The 20,540-nt window shown below is 43.3% G+C and overlaps 2 protein-coding genes across 2 annotated transcripts; one reads left to right on the top strand and one right to left on the bottom strand.

Annotated features, from left to right (window-relative positions):
• Positions 1-3,843: 3,843 nt before the first annotated feature.
• Positions 3,844-13,055, top strand: c8b (complement component 8, beta polypeptide). Its single transcript, XM_018753587.2, has 12 exons — positions 3,844-3,986; positions 4,794-4,908; positions 5,740-5,887; positions 6,608-6,749; positions 8,764-8,896; positions 8,995-9,192; positions 9,484-9,724; positions 10,985-11,113; positions 11,509-11,672; positions 11,905-12,058; positions 12,658-12,726; positions 12,821-13,055. The coding sequence occupies exons 1-12, from the start codon at positions 3,910-3,912 to the stop codon at positions 12,973-12,975; spliced, it is 1,725 nt and encodes a 574-aa protein (XP_018609103.2). The 5' UTR covers positions 3,844-3,909; the 3' UTR covers positions 12,976-13,055.
• Positions 13,056-14,666: 1,611 nt separating this feature from the next.
• Positions 14,667-20,156, bottom strand: c8a (complement component 8, alpha polypeptide). The gene is made up of 11 exons (XM_018753586.2): positions 20,038-20,156; positions 19,751-19,859; positions 19,288-19,429; positions 18,739-18,886; positions 18,154-18,343; positions 17,532-17,714; positions 17,022-17,262; positions 16,472-16,588; positions 16,144-16,301; positions 15,606-15,831; positions 14,667-15,008 (listed from the first exon to the last, which is right to left on the bottom strand). Exons 1-11 carry the CDS (start codon positions 20,139-20,141, stop codon positions 14,860-14,862), a joined length of 1,767 nt encoding a protein of 588 aa, XP_018609102.1. The 5' UTR covers positions 20,142-20,156; the 3' UTR covers positions 14,667-14,859.
• Between the last annotated feature and the right edge of the window lie 384 nt (positions 20,157-20,540).

Raw genomic sequence — 20,540 nt, 5'->3', positions numbered from 1 at the left:
AGCTGCAAAAATAATTCTGTCATTGAATTGTTTATTCTCTATAGCTTTTGTACAATACTAATTGAAAAAAGACAATTTAAAATGTAATCTTTATTTTATAACTCAATCATGCCATTGGGGTCAACTCTATATGTGATTTAGGGTAAACAAAATGGCTTTAAGGCATATGAACTTTTCTTTGCCAAATTTATTTTGTAAATAATATTGCTCATCCCTTCACTTGGACTTCTGTGCCATAAAACAGACAGAATTAAATGATGCAAAACTCCTTATGGTCCTCAAGCAATATGAGCAATTTCTCTCTTGCGTCCACGCTCATCGGTTATTGTTTAGTTGCCTCTTAGATCCAACCTTATTTTTCTCTATGGTGCATCATGTAAAAATCTGCTTTTCGGTGTGGTTCAAAAGAATGGCCATAAAATTGTGAGTGATTATTAAGTATGAAGCGGATCATCAGTGCCACAATATGAGTCATTCATAGTGACATGGAATAGAAAGTAAAGTGCACCGGGTCATGTACCCTGTTGGAAACAAGGCCTTATCGTCTGTTTCTTAACATGAAGCTTCCTGTGAATTTGATTTCTCATATGATGGTCAAGAACATACTACAACATTACTACAACATCTAAGTAGTAATATCCCATGTCTGGTGCGAAAAGGAGCGGTTTGCATGGCTGGGCCATGAGTGACAGCTCAGCCGTAAGTAGAAGAGCTTTTACTCTGCCCGTAGATTCTCTCCAGTCTCAATTCACAACATGACAACAGGTCGTTATTGAAAGGCCAACGTCATGTCATATTTATTGATTTCTACGTCATGTGATTTCAAGTTCAGCTCCGCGCACAAGTTTATCAACTTTAACTGCTGCTGCTGGAAAAGAGTGGGAAAGGACCTTGGAAAAAAGGCATTCACATAATAATAATAATAATAAGAAGAAGAAGAAGAAGAATTCAGATTATAAAGTTCCTGGAGGTAGTAACACCCTCAAGTGTACGCCTTACCTGTTAGTAGTCTGAAAATCTGGGATACTCTCATCACTGGATACTCTCATGACCTTTACATGTCAGTCCTTTGCTGTTTTAAGAAGTCTAGTGTTGTCTGCCTATAGCACAGGAAGGATATTGAAAGGATATTGGTGGATAATGAAGCTTTCATACTGAATTTCTCTTGGGATGGAGGTCTAATGGCTGCGTATGACACATGCACATGCTCAGTTGAGAATTTTCTCATAATAAAGTTTCTTTTTTTATCAGCCGCTAAGCTCTGAATTTTGACTCACAACATTAATGTAATATTTCAGCCAACAGAAAACAAGAATAAGCAGTAAAATGGCTCAAGGGTGTTCAATGTATGTATTGTCATACCACTCAGTTTGTGGTTTAAATACTTTTCCAATGTGCTTCATTCATCTTTGAATTCCTTTTTCATGGCCTTGATTTAATTTAATTGAAATAATTTTCAGATTAAAGAACTGCATATGAAATAACAAAGAAAGGGAAAAATACTATACAAGTTCATATTTTTAGGTATAATTTTACCTTACCTCAGCTACCAGTTTGCTAATGTAATATGACATTTTGTTTATGAAAACAATTTATGATGGATTTTTAGACAAAGCTTTTTTTTTGGATTTATGTATCCCTCCATGTAATAATGTCACAAATAAACACTTCCTAAAAGAAGCTGCATATTGTGTTTTCACTTCATAAAATGGTAAAAGAGCATGTTCTTTGACTGTGTTTTTGTTTTTATCATGGTTAAATGAGCCCTGCGGCCCCTTCTGTTTTACAGAGTCCCAATATCCACAGTTGTGGCATTTGAGAGGAAAAAAGCTGTTACCTGGGCAGGCTGCTTGGTTTTCCTTGACGTTGGAGCAGCATTATCTTGTATGGCCAGAGCAACAGGAGGTCAGATGAGGAATTAAGTGTAACATAGACAAGGGAAGGGCTGCTCTACGGAAACTCAAGGGATCCCAGGGTTGCTGTGGGACAGCAAAGCCTGATGATTGAAACAGTGGCTTCTTGAAGATCAGGTTTGAGCAGCATTCCATCACAGCAATATGGCAAGATCCAGGGGAAGGAGAGGTACTAGCTGATACAGGAAGAGGTGTACACAGAAATAGAGGATGAGCAAATGGCCAGGATGGAAGGAATGCAGCAGCAGGGACCATAGATGAGGCAGGAGCAAGCATTTGAACCCAAGGTCTCGTGGGTACAGCTCTGAAAAGTAGAACCACAGTGTATTAAGTTTTAGATCCACACAGTTTATCATGTGCTGCCTAGTCCATCTAACCAGTATAGCTGGGGAAAAGCTCATTATCCATCATGTCTGTTATGTTCGAGGAGAGAATCACTGGAGCATGTCCTCAGCAGCTGCCCAAGAGCATTGAGTGAAGGCTATCATCATTGAGGCCACAACCAGGTATTCAATACTGTGGCACATCCTATGAGTGTGGGGATAGCAAGCGGTAGGTACCTACCAGACGGAAAAGAAAAGAGTGGAATCAGCACCCAGTGCCAGTTCAAACATCCTGGTGATGTTGTGAGATGGGCGACTGAGGGATGACTTAGTGAGGCAGCTAAGGTTTCCAGCCACCATCACAGAGACGTCCGAGGCCAGACATCATGTCATCTTGAGAAGATTCTAAAAAAATCATCTTGCTAGAGTTTACAGATGCTTGGGAGGAATGCATGGCGAAGGCTAATGGAAAAAAATGATGGTGAAGTTTGTGAGGAACTGTTGGAGTAGTGCTGCTCAAAAAGCTGGAGGACATGGTGTGTTCCCATCAAGGTGGGCTGCAGGGGCTTTGCACAGGTGTCTTTGTAAAGACTCTATAGCATGTTTGGTATCACAGGTAGTCGGATGGAGGGGAGGCAATTAGTGCTATCTGGTCACAGACCCAGTCTGATCAGCTCTGGTTGGGTTGCCTGGGAGATGATGTTGAAAGACTTGAAATCCCAGGTTACATTACTGATGATGCATCCAGGTACATTGTAAGATGTGCAATATAATTTTTTTAAAAAAGTTTAGAAAAATCTTAAAAATGTTGTATGTTAAAGCAACCCCACAACTGAGCAGTTCTGAAATAACAGATAGACTGCGAGCAAAGTCTATGAAAATTTTTTAAGTAAAATTTCATAAGAGAATTTCAAAACAAGAAAGAACCCTATTTTTTCATAAAGAAGGGTATTTGTTGTAAAAATGTCATTCTAAACTGTTGCTGGAAATGTAATTCCACCATTTCTGTAGTCAATACATTCATTTTCCTTACGTTTTGTTTTGGATCTACTGCCTTCATCTAGAATACTGAAGAATGACTGAGAAGACGTTCTGCTCGAGGGAATGCAAAACATTAGAGGGGAGGGATTTCCCATGAACACTTTTATTTGGAGTTCAAAGTTCCAGTGATAAAAACACCAGTGTAAATAAATGTACCCAAAGCTACTGTCGGGAATCCCAGGATCCTGTGAGTATTAAGCAAGGCGATGTGCTCAGCTGACAGTTGTTTGTTTAGGACTCTTCATGTTTACTGATTAAAAACCCTCATCAGTCGTAGGTTGGCTAAGTTGCCAAACAAACGAGAAAATGGAAAGTAGCGTGAGATTTCAGGCTTGGCCTCACTGTGCAGTCACACTGCTGGGAATCATTTTCTAAGGTAATGATGTTTTCTCTGCTCTAATTTACATTGGGAGCAAATAGAGGAACAGCCCAGATGTTGAAGTCGCCAGCAGCGGACCTATAATGTACGCGGCAGGAGTCACCGCTCCCCCTACAGGATGAATGAGGTCACCGCAGGGCAAATGAAGGTTCGTGTCCCTCAAAGTATTGATTCGTGTTTACTTCTGCGCTGAACCCACTGCCGCTTCGGACCCGTAGCGCTGATTTCCCTTTGCTGGCACGTTCAGTTGATCATGTTGCTCGAGAATACGTTCAAGACTGGTGCTCAGGGAGGCTTGCTTGTCGCGGGCTTGATCCTCTCTATCCTTTGGTATGTAAAGATACTTTTGTTCAGCTTTTCTGTTCTGGGAAATGAGTTCTAACCCCAGGAAGCAAACATGGATTTCAGTTGTTCCTGTAAGGGAAATTGACGGTCGGAAGCGTAGCTTGAAATCCCCGACTCCACCTTTATTGGTACCCATAGTGCATGTGTCACAAAAAATATTATCACGAGCAATGGTTACATTAGTGAATTATAGGAATACAGTTCGGCAATGGAGCATATTTTCGGTAATTAAGGGTTTATTTTTTAGTTAAAAAAAAATAGCATCTGAAAAATAGCATTGTCTTTCGAAAAAAGCGGAAATCGCAAATTTGATTCGTGTTTGTAGTTACTGAAATTAGTTGAAATTAGCTTTTATTTGCTTGCTGAGAGTAAAAAAAAAAACAGATCAGAGATATAACAGCCTTTTTTTGATGTTTTTCTGTATTTGTTATAAACTGTGGCCTCGGTGCTTTACTTTTTTACTTTGCAGACGCAGAGTCAAAGGGAATTATAATTTACCAATTTATAAAAATGGATATTTACAACAAATTGGAAATTGCGTACATATTATATGCTGTAACTGCTCATAACAGTCTTCAAATTGAAATAGCAATAGTGCTCGTTCTGTCTGCAAATATTTTGGTGGAGTCCTTTATTATATGGAATATCGCAAATTTATAAGACGAGCTTTTATGCCCTTGTAACTGTAACCTATGCTAGTTACACTATTGCACGTAAACAATGAAGTCTTAGACAATGCTGGGCAATGTGACCGAAACTTGAAATACAGTAAGTGCTCTTTGCATTGTGTAGTGCGGCAGAGGGAACATCCTCGTACAGCAACCCGCCTGCCTCGGTGGAACCCGTCGACTGTCTTTTGTCAGAATGGTCATCGTGGAGTCGCTGCGACGTGTGTCTCAAGAAAAGGGTGAGTATGGACATTGAGGACCCTCGCAAGTGCAGCGATCGTTTGGGTCACACGAGAGAGCTGGGTCACCTCCGCTCTGGGCTGCACTATTTCCTCATTTCGGAACAAAACCTCACTCAGCCTGTGACACGACACTCTTCTCAATGGTGAACCTATTTTCGGTCAAACTTCGGTGTAATTTCTACAGATGTACCACTTCCGATTGCCCAAACTAGATATAGCTGGTCTTTCATCTGAAAATGATTATTTTTCTCTTTATTTTGCTGATTCCTTTGATCAAGGTAAATTAGAGTACTGGGTTTTGTACAAAGCAGAAGCGCCTACATGGTTGACTCACTATAGGCCTTGGAAGCTGTCAGTTACGCAGCCGCACCTCCTGCCATGACCGCCCATCCCAATCCATCTCAAACTGTGTACTTTTTAAATGGGTTCAAATTAATGAAGAATGAAGTGCCTGGGCTGTTTGGGCTTAGGTTCAATTAAAGGTCAGTGCGTGTGGAGTTTGCATGTTCTCCCCATGTCTGCTCTTCCATGGACTCTGGTTTCCAACCGTATTCCAAAGACACGGAGTTCAGGTCCGCTGGTAACTCTAAATCGCTCATCGAGTGCGAGCGTGTGAGTCAGTGAGCGTGTGGCAACCCCCCAATGGACTAGCGTCCCATCCGGGGTGTACCGCCCAACCTAGTGCCCAGTGATTCCAGGTGGATCTGGAGCACAGTGACCCTGACAAGGACAAGCGGCTGACAGAAGTGAGTGAGAGAAGGAGCCCTGGTATGCCTTTTGTTTGCATTCTTCCCTCTTGCCGTTTGCTATGTCTTTGTGCTCACACAGTATCGATATGCAACGCTGGAGCGCCCCTCTCAGTTTGGAGGAGAGGCCTGCCACTATCATGGGCGAGAGGAGGAGGCCTGCGAGGCCCCTTCCAGGTTCAGTTGTCGGGACACTCCGCCATGTGATGGTTTTGTCTGTGCCACTACAGGTGAGCGTGTCTCTCCGTCTTAGAAGCCCCTTGTAGACTAAGGTTTGGTTAGTTGTGCTTATGGCCACATTTAATCATGATCACTCAGTATTTATGCTTTGAAGCTGTTTGTGTTTTTTCCTAATGATGTTTTCATCACAGTACATGGTCGTTTCTATTTTTTCAGCTTTCATAGACCTGAGTAAATAGCTTTCTCTTGGAGCAACCATGATTCATTCCAAAACAACTTACAATTTTTGACCCACTCGCATTTCCCACTCACTTTCGTAAACCACTTGTCCAAGTCAGGGTCCCGGTGGTCTGGAGCCTATCCCAGATGCACAGGGTGCAAGGCTTACTAGGGTACACCCTACATGGGACACCAGTCCATCAAAATTTTATTTAATTTACTGGAGCAAACAGGGCCAGTCCTTTAGTACAGATCATCAGTTCTTAGATTTTGAAACTGTAACTTTAACTGCTATGCTTCCTACTCTCCTTTAGCACCATAACAACAGTAACAAATATTCTGCAATATATTCTCATTTAAAAATTCAAAGCTCTGAATAATATGTTTTATTTTCCATAGGTTAAGTACTTTCATCTATATGAGCATTCTAGGAGCATTCTCTGTTGGTGCTCAGTTGCAAAGTTGGAAGATGGAGAAACATGCTCTCTTGTTTGATTATCATTTTACACCCTGACCAGATAAGGTCTTCACACTGACCTGTCGCCCCCCAGGACGCTGCGTGTCTCGGCGCCTGCGCTGCAACGGAGATGATGACTGCGGGGACAGTTCAGATGAGCGCGGCTGCAAGACTGTCAACTGGGCTTGCAAGGAGAAGGCAGAAGAGTACTGGGGTATCGAGAGTCTTGCCAAAGGGTGGGTTGAAGAACGACTTTGTGTCTCGCCCACGTGGGTCAGTCTCATTGACCAATGATGTCTTGCGTGGTGATTTCAGTTGCTTAGCCTTAAATTACCTCTGTCTCTAATGCCATTTTGAAAAATATTTATATTATGACCCCTTATATTTTTACAGATAAAATTTATCTGCATGTAAGGTTAGTTTACCTCAGGGAAGATATACTTGGAGGCATAATGAAGTGTTAAGATCCTTGGCATGCTTGTTGGAGAACAAGCGGGTTGAAGTTAATTCACTCCCGCAGTATGGAAGAAATAAGCTTATTTCTTTTGTGCGGGAGGGGGAGAGTGCTATAAGTCACGCGCGTGGTCGTGGTGATACGAGTTTTAAATGGGGTGAAGTGCGTGACTGGAAGCTGGTGGCGAACGTGGGAAAACAGCTGCAGATGCCGCAGTGCATTGCGATCACGGCGTTGAGACCCGATATTGTGCTGTACTCCGAGGGTGCACGGATAGTGTACTTCATTGAACTAACAATACCCTTCGAAGACTCATTGGAAGATGCCTTTGAGAGGAAGAAATTGAAGTACACTGAGTTGGCTGGTGAGGTGAGGGAGCGAGGCTGGCAGTGCGTTATTAGACCAGTGGAGATCAGTACTAGAGGGTTTGTTGCAAAATCAACCACGTCGCTACTGTTGGAGTTTGGTTTTAGGGGTCAGTCGTTAAGAGCAGCCATTAAAGGCTTGTCAGAGGTAGCAGAAAGATCCAGTCAGTGGTTGTGGATGAGAAGGCACCAGGGTGTTTGGGGGAAGCACACTTGAGTGGGGAGTACTCACCTAGGTGAACATCAATGGTTTGAGTTTTGTTGTCACCTCCATATGCTGATGTGGTGTATTGGTTGGTTGTTGGTGGTTGGGGTGGGTTTTTTGTGGGTGGAGTCGCTGGGATGGCACTGTGGGCATGGAGGGGGGTGGGTCTGGGACGCCAGATCTCGCCGTTGAGCCTTCTGGAGGTGTCGTGGGCTCAATTCAATGAAACATCAACGAAGGAAGGTGCCCACTTGACAACCCCAACGAAGTGCACGCGGTGGCTCCCGGCAAGGAGGATGGTGTTTGCCCATGATGTGGGATTTTTTTTTGTGAAGGGAATTGTTTGGTGGGGTTTTGGGAGGGATGGAATATTGCGGCATGGTTGGTCTGTGTCTAGCCCCCTTGATTTTGGCACGAGGGGTTGAACATCTTTCCCTGTGTATTATTGTATGTATGACCCCTTATATTTTTACAGATAAAATTTTTTAAGAAAATATATATTATCATATTTTTTTTAGAAAAAAACTCATTATCATAATGCATCCAGATTTAAATCGATAATCAAATGCACATTTTCTATTATTATTTCAAATTAAAATCTAGTTAAAAATGTGAAATAATGCGTAAATATTGATACAAATGCCAATCCTCAATTTAAAAAACACAAAAACATTTTAAGTGAAATTATGGCGTGCAGACGCATGTTTCTCTTGACCATTACCACTTTGTTGCAACAGTTGTCATAGTTGCAGGCAAGATTTAAACAGAGTTTGATTCTTCCACGATGCTTCATCAAGAAGTGAAGAATAAACATGAAGACAAGATGAACAGATCTTTTTCATACCTTCAAAATGTTTTCTGTGTAACTGCTATAACAGCATGAGTTCCCGTTACTGTAACACAATGTTGTTGAAAATATTGAGGAAGTTATAATAAAATGATCAATCATTTTTAAAGACCTTAAAGGGCTTGATCAAATATGTTTGCAGTGTCATCGTGGCTGCTGCCACAGTGAGCGGAAATGCTAAGGAATCTCATTACCGCAATGTTTTTCTCATCCCATTTGATTTGAATTTCATGAGACTGGCCCATACAATCCATCAGCCCCGTTCCATCTTACCCTGCAGACGTGGTCACTCGGTCATGTGTAACATCATGTTTGGTTTATGGGCCTCTCTAATCTCTCGGAATTCATAGTCCATTTACCAATTCTTCTCTTCTTTTAGAATCAATACCTTGACTGGCAACCTGGAAGGAATTGTTCTTGATAACAGGTACTATGCAGGCAGCTGTTTACCACATTATATCCGCGACACAAGATTCAGGAAACCCTATAACTTACAACACTACACACTGGAGGTAATGAACATGTGCATAAAGAGTGTGTATTGTGGGCCTGTCTGTCAAGGAGTTCCATCTGTGACATCCGTCTCCTTCCTCCTGTTGTTTTCCTACAGACAAAGGGAAGTTATGATTTCACGCTGAATACCTTTGAATCATATTCCAGCTTTGAGGAGTACAGGATGAAGGCTCATATGTCGAAAACCTCGGTGTCCTTCGGCATAAAGATACCTGGAATCTTTGAAGTCAGTTTTAATTACAATGATGAAAAATACAAGAAAACTATCCGAAAGATGCGGAGCTTCTCTGGTACCGTAAGTTTTGTAACCTTATGTAGCTGATGTAACAGTGGAGGCCCTCCTTGCTCTCCTTGGCACAACATGTTGCAAAGCATGAGGTCTTGAGAGAGCGTGGTCTCTCATCCATCTCTTATCAATTGAAGTAAAGTTGAATGTTACATGTGTTATGACAACAGCTACTCTGACTTTCTCTGAAATCTCAATGGCATATGTTGCCCATGGATAATTGTCTGCATCCCAGCACTTCATCCTCTGAAAGGTGCGGTGATGATACTGAAAGAGCCGTTGGGTTTCCTCACCTCGCAGCAAAGCAGCTTCCTGAGGGCACACTCGCAGCTGGAGGTGGCTCGATACGCCCTCAAACCCGCCGACCTCATGCTGCACCCTGGCTTCCTAGAACGGCTGCGGGCTCTTCCTCTGGACTACAGTTATGGGGAGTACCGGCAGATTTTCATGGACTACGGGACCCACTACATCACAGAGGCCACCCTCGGAGGGGAGTACGAGTACTCCATCGTGTTCAACAAAGAGAACATGGAGAAGTCAGGTGGGCTTCTTCACATGTACGGGTACACTTCAGTGCTGCTGTTTGTTTTCAGCTTATTAGAGATCAACTAAAACAAATGTTCTACAACTAAGAAAGACCAAGATTTAATTAACTGCAGAATAATACAGGTGGTCCCTGATTTACGATGGCTCGACTTGCGATTTTTTCGATTTTACGATGGTGAGCTGGCAATAGTGTCATGCGGAACCAAGGGAACCGGGATGGCTGGACCCAAGTGCAGAGTCGTTCATCTGGATTCAAGGGATCAGGCAAGTTCTCGGTGTCGGGGACAGGCGAATGGTCAATCGATCGGCAATCGGAGTCAGAGCAAGGACCCATGGGCGTGGTCAAGGGACGAAGCGAAGGGTCGGTCAATTGGCGGTCGGCGTTGGAGCAAAGATCCGCGGATGTGGTCAGGAAACAAAGCGAAGGATCAAAAACCAGAGGACGAGAAATGAGAAGAAAGGTTGCGTGGGAACTGGAAGTCTCGAAAGAGGGTGGTTGTCTCTGACGAAATTCCGCAAAGGTATGGGAGCTGAGGAGGGTCTTTTAAAGGGTAAGCAGTTAGTCAGGTGCTGGAGTAGAGTCAGGTGCTGTCAGTTGAGTTGTGGGCGTGGACGTGACAGATTCAGTAGAAACCGTACTTCGAATTTTGAATTTTGATTTTTTTCCCAGGCAAGCGATATGGGGAGCGGCAGTGATCCGCATCTCCCAGTCTGTCATGCAGAGGTGTGTATTAGGCGTATTAAATGCAGTTTCGACTTACGATATTTTTGACTTATGATGAGTTTCGGTGAGCGTAACCCCATCGTAAATCGGGACCATCTGTACAGGTTTCGGTTTTTCTTGTCTGTGTTACAGTTAAGTGTGTTTCACACGGCTTTGACCGCTGCAAATGTTAGTTAAAAATTTTTAGAAGAGAAAATACGGAGGGGATAGAAACATTGGTAAAAGGAAATTAAATATAAGGGAAAAAGTTGTTGGTTCAAAATAACTGAGAAAAATAAGTCCGATCAATGTGTTTCATAGCTGTACCATAGTTTTGCAGCCTGTTGGATGTCAGCAAATTAGATCTTACATCAGATGTGTCACAGAGCAACCATCTGAAAGTGGTGCGATGTGCCTCCGCCACCTGCTCCTATTTCCTGCCTGTACCGCGAATAAAAATGAAAGAAAGTGCCTGGCAACCTTTTCCTTACTGTATTCATGTGAGCAATGAGAGAATCCCCCTTCAACGAATCATAGTCCTCCGTGTTCCAGGATACAGTCTGGATGACGCAAAGAAGTGTGTCCAGGCTGGATTCAAGGTGGGCCTCAACATCCAAGGAATCTACTTGTCATTGGGGGTAGAGGGAGGCAGCTGTCGAAGCCTGCTCACTGAGCTCGGCGGTAAGAACGTAACACCCGAACGTGGCTGCCGTGTGTAAGTTCACACACGTACCCCCGTGTGTCCCCACATGTACTTGTCTTCTTCCCGCAATTCTCTCCCCAGCACCACGTTTCTCCGTCGGACTCATCGCTCTGAAGCCACTCGCTGAATTAAACATGGATTGGAGGATTTGAGAGGCAAAAAACACCACATTTAATGAAAGAAAGAACAATTTGAACACTGTTTACTGATATGTGTAGTATTGTTGCCTAAGTTGATATCAGTATTTACAGATGAAAATACAGTCGGTTTGCAAGTCTGTTTCTTTACTGTCATATTTGACTCAAGGAGCTTTCTTCTGTCACCACTGAACTGTTGTATATCTAATGTTATGAAAGCATCTCTGGTATCGCAGACAGCAAGAAGGAAAAGAAGTTTGTGAAGGACTTTGTGGCCGTGGTGAAGGGTGGTGGCAGCGAGTCCATTACCCGGCTGGTCTACAGGCAGCTGCCGACCCCAGAAATCATGCGGGACTGGGGAGACTCAGTGTTCTACAACCCAGACTTCATCCAGACCAAGGTACAATTTGCAGTACATGCTGACAGTAACTGCACTGGTTAAGGATGTACAACCTGAAGGCTGCTGGTTTGAGTCTCAGACCCAGCTGTTGTACCCTTGAAAATGTTGGTTTGCACAAACAGGAATTTATGTCAAACCAGTCTGTGTCCTTCTAAAACTCTACAACTGTCCGACTGATGCGTGAATTCTGCTGAATCACCTGTGAGATATAACTGAGTACATCGCTATGCAGATGCAGCCCCTTTTCGAGCTGGTGACCTCCAGGGATTTTGTGAACGCTCCCACACTGAAGAAGAACCTCAACCGGGCTCTGGTGGAGTACCTGGCTGAGGCCAGCCCATGCCGTTGCGCCCCCTGTCTCAACAATGGGATGGCCGTTCTTAAAGGTATCGTTGCACTTCACGCCTGCGTCCAATTAAGATAAATACACTTCAGCAGTGTTACTTCAGTGTAAAGCAAAAAACGTATGTGAGTTGCCAGTAAGATGGATGTTAGTGATGATACCACTAAGGACTATAAGACGAGGGTTCAAGGCTTTGGGCACAAGAATCCTGCACATTTTGAAAAATACATCTAAAACACGGTACTGTACACACACACACACACACACCCACACACGTTGTCTTAAGCCGCTTGCCCAAAGTGGGGTCACGGCAAGCCGCAGCCTAACCCAGCAACACAGGGCACAGGGCTGGAGGGGGAGGGTACACATCCAGGACGGGCAGTACTGTACAATTCATGCCAAATGTAGAGGAGGTTAAAACATCTCCTGAAAACTTAAGCAAAGTTATCGAAGCTGAGGCAAAGGATGAAACTGTGCATCAGGGAAACTTTTGTTATTATTCTCGCTCAATATGTCAAAAGCTTGGAGTCTGTATTTTTGTGGCCATGCCTGCTGCTCTTTTACCATACTGGGTCCAGGAAGCTGAAGACAGGGACAGGGTATGCCATGACCAGGTTCAGACATAACTTTTTGCTCTAATAGGCACCAGATGTGACTGCATCTGTCCAGTGGGTTTCAGCGGGACAGCGTGTGAGGTTACTCAGAGGACAGGTGAGCTTAAAGAATGCTTCTCCAGAACCCACGTCAGTGGAGTCTGTGAGTCCAGTTTAGCAGTTAACCCCTGAGCTTCTTTCTACCTTTGCAGATGTTGCAGTGGATGGTGGCTGGAGCTGCTGGTCTCCCTGGTCCACCTGCAGCGGTCGGAAGAAGACGAGGAGCCGCCAGTGCACCAACCCCGCCAGCCAGAATGGGGGCATGACATGTAGTGGAACCAAAGAGGAGGAGGCTAACTGCTATTAAGCATCGGACCCTCCAGCAGTGCATCCAAAATAAATTTGAGAGAGCACCCAAAGGACTGTCTCTTGTTTGCAACAAAAAAATATGCAGTCAGCCATTCATTTACATTTCTGTGTGAAGTAATGGTAGATTGTCTGGTGGTAACCATGAACGGACGAGTTGACAGCTGGAAAGATGGTGGATACCCGGAAAGATGGCAAAGGGACAAGCGAGAGCTAGCAACCCAATCTGCATCTTCCGTGAGGAAGGTAACCATATCAAGCTACAAATAGAACAGTTAAAATATACCCCCAGGGGCGTCTGAGGGGGAAGGATGAGCAACCCGTAAGCTCAGATCAAAGGTTTTCAAAAACCTGGTTTGTTATACATGTTGACGAGTTCAGAATGTGTGCGCGGAAGGGTTTGTGAGAACTCATGAGGACTGAAGAGCCACCAGGCTACAATGAAGTGCTTGGAGGTGGAGCAGGTCTCATAGCGTACAGGTAATCACTTGGTGAGGTGCCATTCTGAGAAACAAACCTGAGTGGGACTCAGACTTGTATTCCACGGAGAATAGCAGAACGGTGCTAGGTCAAATCACCTCAAGGTAGCAAGGAGAAAAAATGGAGCCAGTTCAACAAAGATGAAGGGTGACGTTCACAAGAGGCTTCTGGCTCTGACAACCATCGTTGTTAGTTTACCTGTAGAAGGGTTTCTCAGAGAGACCCAGGGTTTAAGACAGGAACTGGAGACATCACAGAGTAGCCCTGGCAGAGTTAAGGTGCATTCTAAGGAAAAGTGGCATCAGAGAAGGAGGAAAGAGAGGGCCAGAAGGTGGACAGCATTCCTAATGGACCCTTTAGGGTTTAGGGTTCACTAAATTGCAGCTGGGGCAGAGACGCAGTGGGAAGATGCTCTGCTCTAAAGAGGAGATTGACAAAACACACAGATGATTGACAAAACAGTGATGCAAAACATTCTTATAAGCTGCATTACAAGCATGAACTGGAACAGTATTAAATTACTGTAATTTACTGGTAAATCAGAGATAACCACCACAACTGTGTTCCATCCTGAGCCCATATTAGACACATAATGAGAATAACGAAGCTGAAACACAATTCTCCATACAACCACTAACTCCCCGTCTCGTTTCTTTACTCTGATGTCTTTCTCTTATGCCATCTAGTGTACAGTAGTAATACAATCCAATTTCTTCACCTGCATTGAGCAGAACACAGCCGGTGGGTCACCAGATCCGGTGTCGAACACAACATAAATAGTACAAATATAAAGAAAAGTAAGATTAAAAAATCAAAAATACACATATTTCCATCCAGAGTACATATTTATTAACCTTTTCACACTGAGCAGGCTGAGTCAGCTCTTCTGTCATGAACATCATTTTGCAACTTAAATTCAAATAATGTCCATATTATCAGAGGCATTATCATGCTTCTGTTTTTGTATTAAATGATGACCCAGGGTGTTATGTTTCTATCCAAAATGCAATAATACAAAAGTCAGTAGCATATTAGTAACTGAGTAGTATATTCTGTTCTGTGCTGTAACATGGATGTTAATCATTTATACTGCAAAAAGTACATTTCCCTGCAACTTTATTTTTGGGTGTAGACCTTTAATTTATTTCAGGATAAATTTGTATAATTTTAATGTGTTTATACCATTATACTTGTCCCTGTTTGGGACAAGCAGTTGTAGACGTGTGTGTGTGTGTGTGTGTGTGTGTGTGTGTGTGTGTGTGTGTGTGTGCTTCACAGTCTCTGTGGTCATGGTTGATTATGGTGATGAGATGTAGTTTACACCATCGTTGTGGTTGATTGTGCTGACAGGCTTTGATTTACACTAGTGTTGTGTTGTTGTAGTTTGAGCAGGGGTGGGCTCATATCAACATCTTTGGCTCTGTGTGTGGGAGCCCAGGCAGCTTCTTCCTCCATTGAGGGGTGCAGGGTTACTGCAGTGACGACTCCTTGTCCTCATGCTGCCTTGACAGGCTGACCATGGGCTCCAGCAGCTCCACCCACCATGGGTGGGACCTGGTGGAAGAACACATCTTAATCAATTTAAAATATTACTTATATACATATTGCTGGACAGCTCTGGTTTAGTATTTAGCTCAGTAGTAGAGCTCATCTTTTTCAAATTAAATTTACGTGTATTCAGTTAGCAGTTTTCTCCAAAGTGGCATACAATGAGGGTAAACCAAAGTGCATTTTACAACATTCAAATGGCTTTACATACAAACCATGATTAATGAAGCACTGTTTGCTTCTCTGATACCACTGTTTTTGCTAGTGTACATTACTCAAGTAGCTGCCTACAGAACTGAAAATCAGATAGGAGACGACACCTTATAACTTATTGTCAATATTCCCGTAAGATGATGAACAGCTTTTCAATGAAACTCGTGGAGGGCTGAGTTCAGAAGGTTTTTTTCTCCAGGAAGGTTGCAAACGATCACTTTTCACTAACTGCTTAGATTGAACCCATTTGTTTCCCCTTCTGAATGGTACTGTCTTGATGCGCTGGACTCTCCACAGCTCAAGAGGAATGGCCCTACTGTAAGTTCATGTCATAGACACAGCAACATGCAGGTGAACAGAACACCAATCACGGCGGAAGCAAGGCAATACCTTTCCGTTCAGTGCGCTCACAGGCCATGCCATGGTAGCCCTGTTTACAAAGACAGGTACAGTGGGTCCCCTCCAGCACAGCCAGACCATTGTTCCTGCAGGGCGCACAGCGGCAGGAGTTGAACTGCTGTAGGTACTCTTCCCAGGCCCGCTTCAGGTGAGCCAACTTCCCCTTGAACTGTTCGGCTGCTGTGCTGAACCGGACCAGTTCGTATATTGGAAGTGTCTGCAAACAAAGACTGTAGTGTGAGGCTTCCTTCACATGACCCACACACACACATTACACTCCTTTCAGTGACTAGTTTTAAAGAAAGGAATGAACACTGTCTGTAAACCCTGACACTGGTGGTAGCTGTGCAGCACTGGATCTTTGCAGGTGTTTTATAAACATCAAGTAAAATTCTGCAAATAACAGAGTATATTTTAGATACGTTCTCCTGCATATTCACTAACTAGATCTTTTATTGGTGAAGTGATTAAAACCCATAGTTTTAATTACGTCCATTTCTTTTTATCAAAACCACGTCTGCTGGCTCACTTCAAACTCGATCAGCGCAGGGTTGTACTTGAGCGATTTCCCCCAGTTTGTGTACGTCATCTCATTCTTGATCGCTAGTATGCCTCCGATGGAACTTGTTCTCCCTCCACGAACCAGACTGATTACATCTTTAATGTAGCTTTTAGACTCGGTCTTGTCTATATACGAAAAGAAGAAAACAAGTCAGATGAGCCCTTAAACATTATTTTGCACTGTTGTTCACAGGCAGTTCAGACACACACAAACACACACACATACTCTCAATCACAGTCAAATACTGAAAGGGGTAGCAGTGAATTCATCATTTTAAAAAAGATTAGATACCTACCACGGTCCAGTGATCCAGACTTTTCACACGAAGACAGCTCTGCTGACAACTTGGGGTTGTCCATTGACAGCCCCAAGGAGGCACCAAAGCAGCTTCCAGCCTGCTCTGCTCTGATTTCTTAAAAACATGAAGCAAAGCGAGAGTCAAAGTAAGTCCTACATTTTTTTCACACGTTACTGTCAATAATACCACTGCAAACAGAAGTAATGACTAATTAATTGGGGGGGGTGCGGTGGTGCAGTGGGTTTGACTGGGTCCTGCTCTCCAGTGGGCCTGGGGCTCGAGTCCCGCTTGGGGTGCCTTGTGACGGACTAGCGTCCCATCCTGGGTGTATCCCCTCCCCCTCCAGACCCATTTTGCCAGGTTAGGCTCCAGCTCCCTGGGACAAGTGGTTTCAGAAAGAGTGTGTGTGTGTGTGTGTGTGTGTGTGTGTGTGTGTGTGTGTGTGTGATTAATTAATTTTGTAGTATCACAGCTAAGTATTCGTTACACATTTTGAACAACAGGATGTCCTCGTTAAACACTCCCGCAGCAGTTTAAGAGCTCTTACCATTCCTTTCCATGGCTTGTTTGTCAACAACCACAACGTACTCCAGAACTCCTCCCAGGATCCCAGAGGTGACATAATGAGTCCCATAGCGGCTGAGGAGCTGTGAGTACGTGCCAAATTCATACTCCCCCGGAAGCTCCTCGAGGGACTGGTGCAGTTCTTCATCAAGCATCAAACCTTGGCTCCTCATTTTAAATTGGGCCGTTTGCACTGTTGACACGAGCCGAATGAATCCAAGGTTCTGGTGGAAACAAAGGTCCCATTAACTACTTCTATCGTACCTGGCAGATGGCAAAATAGCACATTGCTTAGCCACTATAGCTGGCGGTACTGAATGTCTGAAGATTTTTTGACTTATTAACATTTTTAAATTAGTCTGCGGCTGAGATTACAGAAGTGTCAACCTTATACAGTATTTGAGCTCAACAGCATATGAACAATTGTAAAACATACATGTACACACATCTTTAATAATGTTGCTGCCTTATGCATCTCACACATTTGACTTACTTTATCGATATACTGCGACAGGTTCCCAAGGACTTCTGACTCCCTGCTTCCTGAAAAACCAACTTCGACTGCACTGATTCCGATGGTGATGCCCAAATTAAAGGATTTGCCTTCTTTCTTGGCTTCCAACAAGCTAGCAGCATCCTCAAAGTACTCGCTGGAACTGGATGACTCAGCATTGCCCTGAACAAATACAGACAGGTGAGAAAGTCGGGTCTTGCCGTTGTATGTGTTATTATTTGTACATAAAGCTTTCTCTGTCTATCCCATACACAAATTCCTAGTTCTTCCTTTTCTGTTTCGTCCCTGCATCTTTCTTAAATGGACAGAAAGTTAGGGTTGCAGTAACCTGGAGTAGTGGAGAGCAATTTATGTCCTGGTCAACATGCATGTCCAGCGCAGGGCACTCATTCACTCATTCACACATGAAAGCAAATATGAGTCACCATTTCCCTACAATTAATACATTTTTAATATTGCTAAAGAAAATACAGTGTATATTCAAAAACAAAAATCTTTGGTCATTTCAGAATCAATATTACAAATGTTTTAAATATGGGTCAGTTTTCATTATTTTTATAAGTACAAATTCAGCATATGGTAGTTATATGAAGGAGATTACCATAAAGCGATAGGTATGAAAATTGTATGGTTTTCTGTAATACTTTTCATCATCATTGTAGTACAAGTTCTCACAGAAAGTGTCATATTTCAGTTTTCTCCACTCCCCGTTGTAGACATATTGACAAAGCCCACCGTAGTATTCTGGGTCAACAGCATTCTGGACAAAGTCTCCTGTTAGTATGTTATAACTAAAACAAAAGATCAATTCACAATTAGATTTTTAAAAAAAAATTATTAATAATAATAATAATAATAATAATAATAATAATAATTTGTGCACTGGAAAAAGTATAATAAGCAATGTGAGCATGTGCTACTGTGTAACTGGTAGTATATCACATTTGTAATGTACTGTATATATACACCACCTTTGGTTCTAGTTATGCTTTATGACTGGTAAGGACAATTAAAAAAACAACTTGTTTTGAGTATTTGGCACATTAGACAGAATTTAGCACTGAAGGCATACTAACAGTGCATGTTCACTTTGCAGCAACAGCAGCTGTGTTCATGTAGGGCTGTGTGGGACAGGTGTGTTTGCTTGAGGCTACATACTAGGTGTCTGTGTCTGTTTTTCACTTACCCACGAGCACCAACCTCAGATCCCGGGATGGGCATCAGATCAGTGCACATATTGTCCACAAAGCTATCTATGTCACAGTCCATCTCATCAGAGCCAAACATGCAGTCCTGCTGTCCATCACAGACCAAGGCCTTACTCAAACACCGTCCTGAGGACATCGAGTACATTGACAGCACAATAAGAAAGGCAAAGCGGTGCTGAACACAAAATATTTTGCAGGTACTATTAATTTACCGAAAGAGCCAATTTGACTGTGTTTTTTCTTGCCATGGGGGGTGTGGTGGCGCAGCGGGTTTGACCGGGTCCTGCTGTATGGCGGCTCTGGGGTTTGAGTCCCGCTTGGGGTGCCCTGTGATGGACTGGCATCCCGTCCTGGGTGTGTCCCCTCCCCCTCCAGCCTTGCGCCCTGTGTTGCCGGGTTAGGCTCCGGTTCGTCACGACCCGACTCGGAACGAGCAGCTTCGACCAATGTGTGTGTGTGTGTGTGTTTTTTGCCAGATGTTCAAACTTGAAGGTAAACTGGCATAGCAAATGGTAAAGTTCACTTACCTGACTCACAGGTGAAGCCATCATTGCACACACTCTTGTGCTTGCAGGGTGAGCTTGTTGCACATGCCCTTTGACCCCACTGACTCCCCACACATTTTGTACCGTCGAACTGGGACGCCTGCTCCATATACCTGAATCGGGACTGGAGAGGATGAGGACAGCTACTTTTACAGGGCAGTTGCTGAGAGCTTTCTTCACTTCTTTCATTCAGGTTCAGATAACATTTGTCAGATGCAGTTCCTTTAATTGTAGCCTCTTAAACACATTGACATTTTAACGGTAAATGATCACAATTTTCACTTCTGAATGTTACAAAACAGAACTTTAACTGAACTCTTGTACCACATAGACTGTACAGATACATTTTCAAGTGTTCGGTAGGCACCTCATGGGTAAAATTTAACATTCGTAAGCCCCTGTGATGTGACTGTGCACTTCAATGATACACCAGAAAAGTTATTACCGTCACATTAGTGCATGAAGTGCAGAGGGTCCATGGGGACCAGGCTTTCATCCTGCAGTCAACGGGAGCTGGAGTGTCTGCAAACCTGGATACCCTCACGGCCCGGGGCCTTTAGAATGACACACGCGGACACACAGACACACACAGCTCAGCGATTCAGCAGTGGAACCTCTTCACCATCATCAGCAAAGTCTAGAAAAAGAACAACGGGCCTTGCCGACCCCGTTAAGAACGGGATTCCAAATAATGGTACAATAAACACAAAATTGGAGTTGTAAACATGTTACCTGTTTTCTGTTGTGTCCCACCCTGCGTGAACTGCTATTAGAGGACTACTCAGACAGAGTATTTTCAGATACATCCCCAACGTGCCATGTCGCTGGGCAGCCATCCTGAAAATGCCTCTCTGTCCTCACAGATGTGTTTTTTTTTTTCTATTTGTGAACTAAAAAGTCAATACAAGACGGGTAAATTATTAGTTTAAAACAAACATCTGGGAGAGCAAACTGTGACTTCCCATAATACCTTTTTTAACTGAAAATGAACGGGAGGGATTTTTTTTTTCCCCTTTTCACACACAAAAACAGTTCTTGCCTGGAATACATGGCACGTGTTATTCTTATACAGTATTTTTTGATGAGCTGGAGTAATTTATAGTGTATATCTCAGTTTATATATAAATATATACAAAGTTAAACTACCCTTAGTCTGTGTATGTGTATAAATACGCTGTATAAATGGATAAATAATTGTAGGGAGTTCAGTGTAACGTATCTGGGATTGCTAGTTG

Source organism: Scleropages formosus, chromosome 3, assembly GCF_900964775.1.
Source record: "Scleropages formosus chromosome 3, fSclFor1.1, whole genome shotgun sequence".
NCBI classification, from domain to species: Eukaryota; Metazoa; Chordata; class Actinopteri; order Osteoglossiformes; family Osteoglossidae; genus Scleropages; species Scleropages formosus.
Note: the sequence above shows the minus strand (reverse complement) of the source record. Positions and strands in the feature narration are given on the sequence as shown.